At 32.9% G+C, this 11038-nt stretch overlaps 2 protein-coding genes across 2 annotated transcripts in view; both read left to right on the top strand.

Moving 5' to 3' along the window:
* LOC134252059 (sodium-dependent serotonin transporter-like) overlaps nt 1-11038 on the top strand; it is a 234793-nt gene that overhangs the window by 152921 nt on the left and 70834 nt on the right. The gene's annotated exons all lie outside the window — the stretch shown is intronic.
* The window catches only part of LOC134251553 (uncharacterized), a 117029-nt gene that overhangs the window by 75251 nt on the left and 30740 nt on the right, over nt 1-11038 (top strand). The window contains exons 18-19 of the mRNA XM_062733957.1: nt 3055-3126; nt 3911-4049. Coding sequence (XP_062589941.1) covers nt 3055-3126; nt 3911-4049 — 211 coding nt within the window. The remainder of the gene's footprint in view (nt 1-3054; nt 3127-3910; nt 4050-11038) is intronic.

Here is an 11038-nt window from a genome sequence, read left to right as displayed (position 1 = left end):
ATCATTAATTGAATTACATCTATTCAATTAAAGATAAGTTCAAATGAATTATACCTATCTATAATTAATTTGAAGATAGGTATACTTGATTTAAAGATAGGTACAATTGATTTAAAGATAGATACAATTAAGACATATCCACAAAGGATTTGAAGATAGGTACAATTCAATTATACCTAGGTTCAATTCGTTTTGTGTTGTTGAAAATAATGAACGTTCCCTTGGAGACAGTATTGAACATGGAAGGAATCTCACAGAACATACAGGGCGACAACAACGAGGATGAAAGGAGAAATAAAGATAAATTCAAAATGTGTAAAAAGCATGATTTACTTATTGAAATGAACGTGTATATCAATAAGTGAGCGTAAAACATATACCGGAAATGACGTATGATAAAGGGAGTAGTTCTTATTGCCAATATCTAAATTAGTAATTAAAGATAGTTCAATTTAATTGTACCTATCTTTAAATCAATTATACCTATCTTCAATTCACTGCATTTGTACCTATCTTCAAATAAATTGTACCTGTCTTCAAATGAATTAAAGATAGGTATAATTGAATTGTATCTATCTCTAATTCATTTGAAGTTAGGTACAATTGATTTAAAGATAGGTACAATTCATTTGAAGGTAGGTACAATTATTTGAATATATGTTAATTTGGCATTCCATATTTTTCCTGTAATTCGACGCGGTACTTCCACAACTACCAAGTTCATCGTACCCGATGTTAATTTATACTTAGAAAAAAAATTGATATGGAAATACGTAAAAATTTGAAAGGCAGCTTATTTTTACTGAAGAATTAGTTTACTATAATTAATTTAACTTTCTTTTTCTTTTACTTTTTTAACAGCATATGATTTAGATGGACCCCCCTCCCAAAAAAGAGTAATAATTAGTATTCTACCTATGTTTTAAACCCACTAAAACTTAAGATCCCTCCCTCAAAACTGCTGACATTAATGCCTCGTGCATATCTCCCAGGGGAAGAATCACAGTTTAATGTTAATTCTGCTTTTACTGAGTTCGCTCTCCGGATTAAATGCGTAGGTTTTCTTGGCATGCCAACATTTTTTTTGTGTGTGTTTGTTTTTGGGTTTTTTGGGGGGTTAAAAAACTCCAAAAATCATCACATTTAAGTACATGTAGGGAGGGGAAAAACGATACTACATGTACCAATCTTTGATAAGACGAGCACTTCTTTTTCTTTGTTTAGTCAATCATTTTTTATGCTACAACCTCTATTTTGTTAAGGATTTGTTGACACTAGCAAACGACAAAAGAAATTTCCTGGGTTTGGAGCTAACCACTTTTGTTTTCCTTAATATCATAGGTCAGAGGCAATTTAATTTAGTAACTATTTTTACAAATGAAATCATCCTTATTTTTTATGAGAAAATTGAAACTTCATTCATAGAAAAACAAATATTTTCATAAGATCTAATTTTCTGAGCAAGCGCCCCTTTTTGCGCCAGTTTTAAAAGTAGCGATCAAAATTCAAAAACGTTAAACTTTTGAAAAATAAAGCTTTATTTCGGTTTTTGCAAATTATTTATCCAGGATAAAATCAAAGAGATACACATTTATGAAAACTTTTTAAAAAGTTTTCTTTTCTGACACCAGCTAGAAAATGACCTTTCTTAAAGATTAAAATGACAACTGTGGAAACTTTTAAGACATAAACAAATCTATGAATGCACATATCTTTACTTTAATAGCCTTAAAACATTTTAATAGATACTGTTTTCCTTTCATGGCGATAAAACGGGTTGTATTATTAATGTAAGGTATAATATAGCTTTAATTTTGTTATTAAAGCTTAAAAGCTTTCAGAAAGAACACTCCATATCATAAGGCTGCTTGATATATTACCCGTATGCATTCGCCTAACAAAAGTATTCATACCAAAACGAATGTCTTTGCATAAAAAAATGACAAGAGGTCATTATTCTACGGGGTCATTCTTCTACAATGCACACGGAGAAAAACGATCCCAAGCCCATAATTTCTACAAAAAAGTGGGTCATTTTTCTGCGTAGAATATTTACCGGGGGTCAAATTTCTACGTAGATAAATGACCCCCGGTCAATATTCTACGGGGGTCACTTTTCGTCGTTACACCGGCAACCACACCATTTTTCTAAAAAAAAAAAAACGTATCGGTTTCTCATCGTATACCCCACCGCCGGATAATGTGACTGATACTTAAGGCATAAACTGTCAACAGTAAACGTCAGTGCCTCTCGCAAAAGTCCCATGGAAATGTTTTTTTTTTAAATGCTAAACTCTAAGGTCTAGGTTAAGAGATCACAAATGTTGTTACTTAAAGGAAGGATTTTTTAATATACTTAATAAATATAACTGTCAGTAGAATGTGGAAACCTAAGCACCAACCGTTAAAAAAGTTATGGCCATTTTTTTAAAGTGCCATGGAGGAGTTAGCATCCCCTACACACCGGTTATAATCGCCGTGAGTTCCGTGAGTTCCTTGTCATGATAGGAAAATAACGAAAAATCCGTCAAAACTTCCATGTGTAAATAATGGTCTAACAATTAGTATGAAAAACGTCAGGCAGCATCGACTTAATGATAAATTGTATATTTCCAGCATAAATTGTATATGCTGGAAAAATTATTGTACTGGCCATAGAACTGACTTATACGAAATGATGACAATCAGTATGTTGATATTTTTTGTTTTTAATTATCAACTTGTTTGTCAACACTTACCTCGTTTTAGAATATTTTATACGTTAAGCATGCTCTAGCGTATTGAATTGAGAGAGATAAAAGCCCTATATACAGATGATAAGGGCATATTGCTACACAAGTAAAGGAAGTTGAAGATTGAAAAGTTGAAGTCATCACCCTTATCATAAATCTTTGTTGCAATGTTAGTTTACCATTATCATCTTTTTTCTAGTAAAATACCAAATATATATTAAACTCCACGAGTCCACGGCTATGATAGACCTCTTTACTTTTCTTTTTTAAAATCATTTTCACACATTTAAGACAAAAGTTTTAATTTTCGTATTATTTTCAGCAATGCGGTGTAGAACAGGTTGTTTCTAGAGCTGGTGTTGTAACATATAATGTTGGCTGCCTTTCAACAAGCGTAAGAATAGTTTTTTTTAAAAAATTCATTTCAGTAAGTGTTCATGAAATATAGTTGCACATTTCTTTAAGGAATAACTGTCTAATTTTTTGGTTTCATGATGTGATCAATCGAATGGCTTGCGTGATGATTAACGTATCTTAACGAATAAAATTATAATGCAATCCAATCGATTGATCATCGTCATGAAGTCAAAAACTCTGAAGTTAACATTCTCTTGATTCCGAAAATCACGTGCTACATGCCCCGCTTATTTCTCTCTATTTGTCCTGCCCTGCACGTGAATTTTTCTAACCACGCCTTTCGATGAACCAATACATTTATGTAGAAATACTTACATTTCCTATATTTTTGTCCGAGATAAATTTACAATGTGTTAATATACTTTATTTCTAAATAATGCACTGTTCAACGGTAGGCGCGTTTAAAAAAATCACGTGCAGGTCGGGACAAAAAGAGACCAGAAGCGGGTCTTGTAGCACGTGGATCGGCGGGATCAAGAGCATGTAAACTGTCAGATTTTTTTTATTTGATAACGATGATCAATCGATTGGCTTGCGAGATAATTTTATGCATAAACGCCTTCAGATTGATTGATCACATCATGAAATAAAAAATTAGACAGTTATATGTATTCCTTAAATAAAGTACATTTACTGTTTGTAATTTTCTCAGGGACAAAGACATTGGAAATGTAAATATTTGGGAAATAAACCTCTCGGTTAGTTTAAATTTAGCAAGTGTACTTCAGTCCTCTGCCTCCTCTTTTGTAATATCCCATTAGGTTTGTGCTGAACCTGGTAAAAGAGGTGCATCCCGTGTGTCTGCAAGATCAATGTTTGGAACCGATTCCGGGATTGTAACGTGTCAGCAGTGCTGTAATGGTACAGACCTTTGTAACAGCCAAGGTTGTGGGCAATCAGGTCAGGTCTTCCTTCTTCACCTTTACTTGAACAACAGTGTGTGTTGTAACTGTGTTGTACTGTATTTCTTTTATATCAGCCTGTTTGTCCTCCACTTCGACCTTAGCTGCAACTTTTTACCTCATACACCTATGGAAAGGACATTTTCGCCCGTAATTAAACATAGTAAATAGTGTTCCAAGAAATTATTGCGAATGTTTTTTTTTTTCATTTTTATGATACATTTATCTGAAAAAAAACTTCAGACTCCTGTGTTTCATTTTCATCTTCTTCTCAAGAACCACTGGGCCAATTTCAATAGCTTAGATTCAAGTCTGTTCAAATGATGACACCTTGGCATAGGGTGGGGCCGCAATGGAGTGAAAGATTAACATAGGAATACAAGTAACAGCTTTTCAAAAAGCTTGCCTGACGTAATCAATCAATATCTGTGAGAGAAGTGATAAACCTTTTTTAGCAATACTCTTTTGTGCTGTCTTTTTATTTGAGAACCTTGTAAAAATATTTAATTATTTAACTTGTAACAGAACGATGTCTTTGTTGCAGCAGCCAGTGACAATGTTTTTTACTTACCTGAAAAAGTTGACAAGCAAAAAAGAAATCAGATTTTTTATAATATAAGTAAGGTTAGGAAAAAAAGGGGGGCAGTCCCCCCCCCCCGTTGCTACGCCCCTGTGCATTCTGAAGAGTTGATAGCAGAATGGTTAATGTATGTGGGTTTCCTGCCAATCGCAACTCCTCGGTCCCACTCCTAGGCCCTTAACTAGGGAAGGAGACCACAAATGTTTTGTTAATTTATACGCCATGACACCCCCCCTTTTCACAAACTTTGAAATAAAAGCATGGATGATGTATATAGACCTTTTTTCTGTGGAATATGGAGTTACCTTTATTCAATGTAATGATATTATCTAAGATATACTACTTCTAACTCCGTTTTTTTTACTATGAACTTGAAATGTATACATTTTTAAGGTATTCGATGTATAACGAGGGGGCTTTGAACGATTTTAAATAATTTTAAACTAGTTAAAAACGCATTGCTAGATAACAATAAAAGTGACATAAACCAAATTCACAAGACTGATGACATGTAACATTTTGCACATTAAAAGTTTTTTTTAAGAGTTATCTGCCCTTGGGCAAAAGAAGAAAGTTCAAGATTTCTCAAAATTTGTGCGGTAAATAATTCATTTGATTTGATATTTGAATAAAGAGAGAGTTAATGCATATTTTCACCAAGAGATTTTTTTTTTAAATTCAAATTACTTTTTAAAATATCTTATAAAAACCTGCGCTGCCCATAGACTTCAATGCAAAATTCAAGTGTGTAATGAAAATTGTGTAAATTCTTTTGGTGGAGCATTTTTATTTGATAACATCTTCAAAATGCTACCATGGTTAGGAATATCGGGCCATTCATTTATTAGGTACAAAATATGGTCGTTATATACATGTACATCGAATACCGTAACATCCGATGATGTCAATACATGGGAGTTTGTTTGTTGACCTCTGACGAAAAGACCCGAGATGATGCGATTGACTTTTCTGTAAGTAGATTAATCTACCCCTGGATCTAAATTTAAAACTACACTTTTTTCTGAAATTTGTCGTCAAATCATTCATTGTGAACATTTTAGAGAATGGATATAACTAAATACATATGTTGTAGGAAAGCATTTTCTCCAATGAAGTAAACAGTACTAGTTTGTGTTCATTGTTCTTGAAACGTGGGTACTATAATTTTCGAGGATGAAATAGGTAAAACCAACATTTACGCCTTTGTGGAAAAGAAATCCAAGATTTCGAACAAGTAATTTCTTTCGTCAAATCGTCTGAACCTGGTTGAAATGCGTCGGTCGTTTGTGGTGATTGGACTAGTCCATTAAAATATGGAATAAAACAACGGAGGGGAAACAAGTTAGTGAATTTCAAATCATTTCATTTGTTTTGCATGTCCATATTCTGATACATACGATTCATATTTTGTTTTAAGGAATAAGATATAAGTTGTATATAGAATTTCTGAAACATAGGGAGATGGAGGTTACAATAACAAACTTTATTTAATTCCAGGGAAGTTAGCACCCCCATTCATACAATAGAACAATCCCAAGAAAAGGCGCGAAGATCGCTTACTCGTGACATTTGGCGCGAAAAGAGCGATTTACCCCTTTTTTAGAACATAAATAGACTGATCTAGTAGTATAGAAACGCAGAAAAAAAGATACACGGACACGTTGAAACGGTACATCACATGGAATAATCTGTTTCATGCAAACAGAGTAAACAAGGTAAATACTGCATTATTTTGCATCAGTAAAATCATTGTTTCCCTGAAGAAAAGTTTCTTTTAAAATGCAGGTAAAAGATTTCCAATGTAAATCAGCTTGCACAAAATCTAGCTCTCTGGGTATGATCTATTAGTTTCGGATCAAGCAATTATCAATCCTTATACAGCCTGACGCCGTGACGTCAGGCAACAAATGATTTTTTTAAAATCTTCATCTCAAGAATCACTGGGCAAGGAAAGATGAAACTCATATGAAAGCATCCCCAGGTAGTGTTTGTTTAAATCACGACTCCCTAAGGAGGTAGATTGGGAAAAAATCTTTAAGGATCTTCTTTTCAAGAACCACTGGGACAGGAAAGATGGAACTCATGTGGAAGCATCCAGTGATAGTGTACATTCAAGTTTGTTCAAATCATAACCTCGGGTGGTAGGGTGGGGCCACAATGGGGGATCAAAGTTTAAAATAGGAATACATACGAAAAATCTTCAAAAGTCTTCTTCTCAAGAACATTAAAGTAATGATTGGTCATAGTCATATGAAAGCATCCTCAGGTAGTGTAGATTCAAGTTTGTTCAAGTCATGACCCCAGGGTGTTGGGTTAGGCCACAATGGTTTACCAAAGTTTAATTAAGAATACATAGGAAAAATCTTTTAATTTTTTTTCTCAAGAACAGCAAATTGGTCATAGTTATATTGAAGCATCCTGTTGTAGTGTAGATTCATGTTTGTTCAAATCATCACCCCTTGGCCAAGGGTTGGTCCATAATGGGTGATCAAAGTTTGAAGAAGGATTACATAGAAAAATCTTTAAAACTCTTCTTCTTTTTAACAGCAAAGCTGTGGTTTTTCATATTTTTATGGAAGCATCCTCGATAGTGTAGATTCAAGTTTATTCAAGTCATGACTCCCAGGGGAAGAGTGGGACCACAATGGATGATCAAGGTTTTACGTAGGAATGCGTAAGAAAAAACGTTAAAATTCTTCACAAGAACAACAAACCCATGATCGGTCATCAATATAAATTATAAAAGCATCAAAAAGGTAATGAAGATTTAAATTTGTTCAAATTATGACCAAATGTAGAGGAGTCATTTAAGTTGATCATAGTTATACAAAGGAATATAAAGGCTACCGGGTATATCAATAAAAATTTTCATCATATTATTATTAACAGCAAAGCCATTATGTATCATACATGTATTAATTTAAAATCATCCGTAGAAAGGATAGATTTAAGTTTGTTCAAATACCCCCTCGCCTTAACCCACTTTACATTTATTTCAAGCGCAGATCTAAAGGAGAATGAAGGGGGGGGGGGTCTGGACCCCCTCCCTGGAATTTGCAGAGATATTAAATTGATACACAAAACCAAGTAAAAAGTGACCTTGCCCCCTCTCAGGAAACGGAGAACCAGACCCTCTTCAAAAACGCGGACGTGTGTTAAGTTGGTATGAAAAGTATTAGGTATAAAGCATTAGAAGTCAAAAGTCAACCACTAACCCCCGCCCCCTACCCCACCCTCCCCCACCCCACGAGGTAGGATTTTCACTTTTGGGCATGTTTAGGTTTGTTTGTTTGTTTGTTTGTTTGTTTTTTTGTCAACAAATTTCTGTCAACCACTACCCCAACCCAACGAAAAAGGATTTTCACGTTTGGGCACGTTTAGATTTTTTTTGTTTTGTTTTGTTGATTTTTTTTTTTTTTTTTTTTTTGCTTGTCAACAAATTTCTAAGTTGAATTATCTTTTGACTGAGCGAAGTGGCCCCTGGGCCTGTTGTTCAATATTTTGTCGCACTTGGAGCAGCAGTTAATCAAAGTACTCAGAAGTACAGAGAGCCGGGCTCATTTACAGAGTAAAATGAATTTCTTACATGAATCATACGTTTATATTGTACTAACAGATAAATGACAAGAATATCAGATTAAAAATTCTGATGAAAAAAATATTTTAAAACTAGCAATATAAATTATAAGACACTGACAGTGAGTTTTCCATCCAAATACCACGGTCCGATTTTGTCAGAATCAAAATTAATCTGGTACTACGGCTGAATGTAAACAAACAGGCCAGTCTGGTTCCCTTTCCTGTTTTTCCTCGTTAATGTAGAGAACTACGATAACGCTGATTATCAGAAATCCTTACGCTAATAAAGTATGTTCTTTGACTTAAGACTGAAGTTTCCAAAGTCATTACTACTAAATAGTACTAATGCTTATTTATTTAGATAAAACTCGTTTTATTTATGTTGCTTTATTTAGCGTTTGTATTATCTCAGAAGCGGTTGAGAGTAAGAACCATATTTTTACATGTAACTTTAAAATGGCGACTATGGGGTTGACATCCTGTCTTGAACAGGATGACATAAGCCGGCAATTGCTCTTTGAGCAATAAGCCCGGCTAAAAATGGAATACTCAGTGTTTCGGCAGTATCGCTAGTTTTGCAATTCTTTAATAATAATCATCTAAAAAAGGGTTTCTATTATTAAAAGTTTTTATTTTGAACGTAAATTAGCGACTGGAAGTATACACAGAACACGTTAAGTTTTTTTACTCAAGCCCTAGAGGGGCTTGAGTTAATATCTAAAATGATGCTAGGTCATCGATTTACTCAGTTTAAATACACAAAAAGATATTATTTTTGTACATAAAATATTTCTAGAAACAAAAATGAAGCTTATCTTGAAAAAGGCTGTATATAAAGCGTTAAATGTCGGATTCTATTCTATGGCGAATGAATAAGGAGTGAAGGAGCTTCACTTCTTATTCATTCGCCATATAATGAGCAGCCGCAACAGTTTCTATACAGAGATTTCGCGCTTTCCTTTGCGTAGGAATCTCAGGTAACTTTTATAATCGCCTACAAAGCATCATTGGACGAGTTCACTGTTTACTCTGAAAGGCGAAGCAGGTTACCCATCGTTAAAGCCGCTTGGTCCGATTCTAATCGCTAAAAAAATATATTCGTTTTTCTTCTTGAAAAATAATTGTCCATAAATTATTTCAACTTTTGTCAAATTATATCCCCAAAGTCTTTTCCTTTTTAAAGATATCAAAATTCAAAAGTTAAAAAAATAATTTTGTTAGGTCACATAAAAAATAATCCTTTGTTTACATTGCGTGAAATCACCTTCGAAAAATTAAATTTATCGCTTACATGTATAACTCATGTAGAACAAACCCGAGCATTTTTTCTGCAACAAAGTGTACACGGGCAATGTACTAGCCCTCAATAAATCTTTAAAAATATCTGATTTTCCTTTATTCTGTAAATATGCATATTAATATAAAAATTACTATGGACTATATTAGTTAATTTCTTAATTTTTAAAAGATATATCATGACTTAGGATATTACAAATGGGAAAAAAAAATACTCGGGTTTGGATTCTCTTCATAATTAGATATAACCGATAAAAGTATTTTTACAAAGGTGACTTCAAAACAGATCTTAACTTACCGTCAGGAACTGCTGTTTGTCAACAAGGTTTTTGGTCTATGTTTTCCATGTAAAGATTGTTGTAATAAACTATTAATCAATCTTATAATTAATTTTTATATATTATCTACGTAATGACATACTTTTATTGTTTAAGATAATATGTGCCTGTTTCGGATGAAGCGGCTTTAACAAATTCTACTATACATGGCCAGAAAATGTATGGTTGTACCCCCATTCTGAAATTGCTTCTCACGAGCCTGAGAATGATTTGCATGTGCACTTTGAGTGACAGTGATTTGATTTGAACATAAAATGAGTGACAGTAAATTAATAGCACAAAATTAATCTTAAGCTCTCCCTCATATGTTTTTTTAATTCTAAAAAATCGTACTAAAAATCTTCAGCTTTGGTAACGAAACCTATATAACTTCTTTTGGATTCGTATGGAATATGTATTAGACATGCCGTACAGCTAGATGAACACGTAGTCATATGGATTTTTTGGTGCCCTTAGCCCCCCCCCCCCTTCTTCCTATCCACTTTGAAAAACGTTTCTATCTGTAGGCTTGTAACGAGCTATTTGGATTGATGTATTATTAAATGTTGTGATGTACCCATATATATATATATATATATATATATATATATATATATATATATGTATATATATATATATATATATATATATATATATATATATATATATATATATATATATATATATATATATATACTTTACTTTTTAAGATGAATTTACGTTACTCACTTTCAGGAACATTTTATGGAGCATAGTGGCCGTTTCTTAATTTGATGAAATATTTTTTTTATGTTGATATACTTCAATATATATATATATATATATATATATATATATATATATATATATATATATATATATATATATATATATATATATATATATATATATACTCCCCGTCAATGAAAACGCAACACTCTAATTTTAGGGTGAAAAGTATACACGGGTTATAACTACGTACCAAAAAAGGTAGGACATCTTTTACTTTGCCAAATCAGTTATTTAACGGTTGAATAAATTTCTTTTCTCTACCGGAAGTTGCTTTTTAGCCCTCTTAATAGAAATCAATTTTTTGAATTTTTAATAAAATCTTTAACAATATTTTGGGTTTTCAAGATTTTGTAGCTGTTTATCATAAGTAATGTACTAAAAGTCCGGGAAAAAAATACTTCTTTCTTTACCGGATGTGATGCCTATATTTCTTAAAAATGACTG

The sequence above is a fragment of the Saccostrea cucullata genome, unplaced genomic scaffold, assembly GCF_032062105.1.
Source record: "Saccostrea cucullata isolate Sc308-1 unplaced genomic scaffold, CSIRO_AGI_Scuc_v1 ctg1, whole genome shotgun sequence".
NCBI lineage: Eukaryota > Metazoa > Mollusca > Bivalvia > Ostreida > Ostreidae > Saccostrea > Saccostrea cuccullata.
This window is presented reverse-complemented; position numbering and strand designations above follow the sequence as displayed.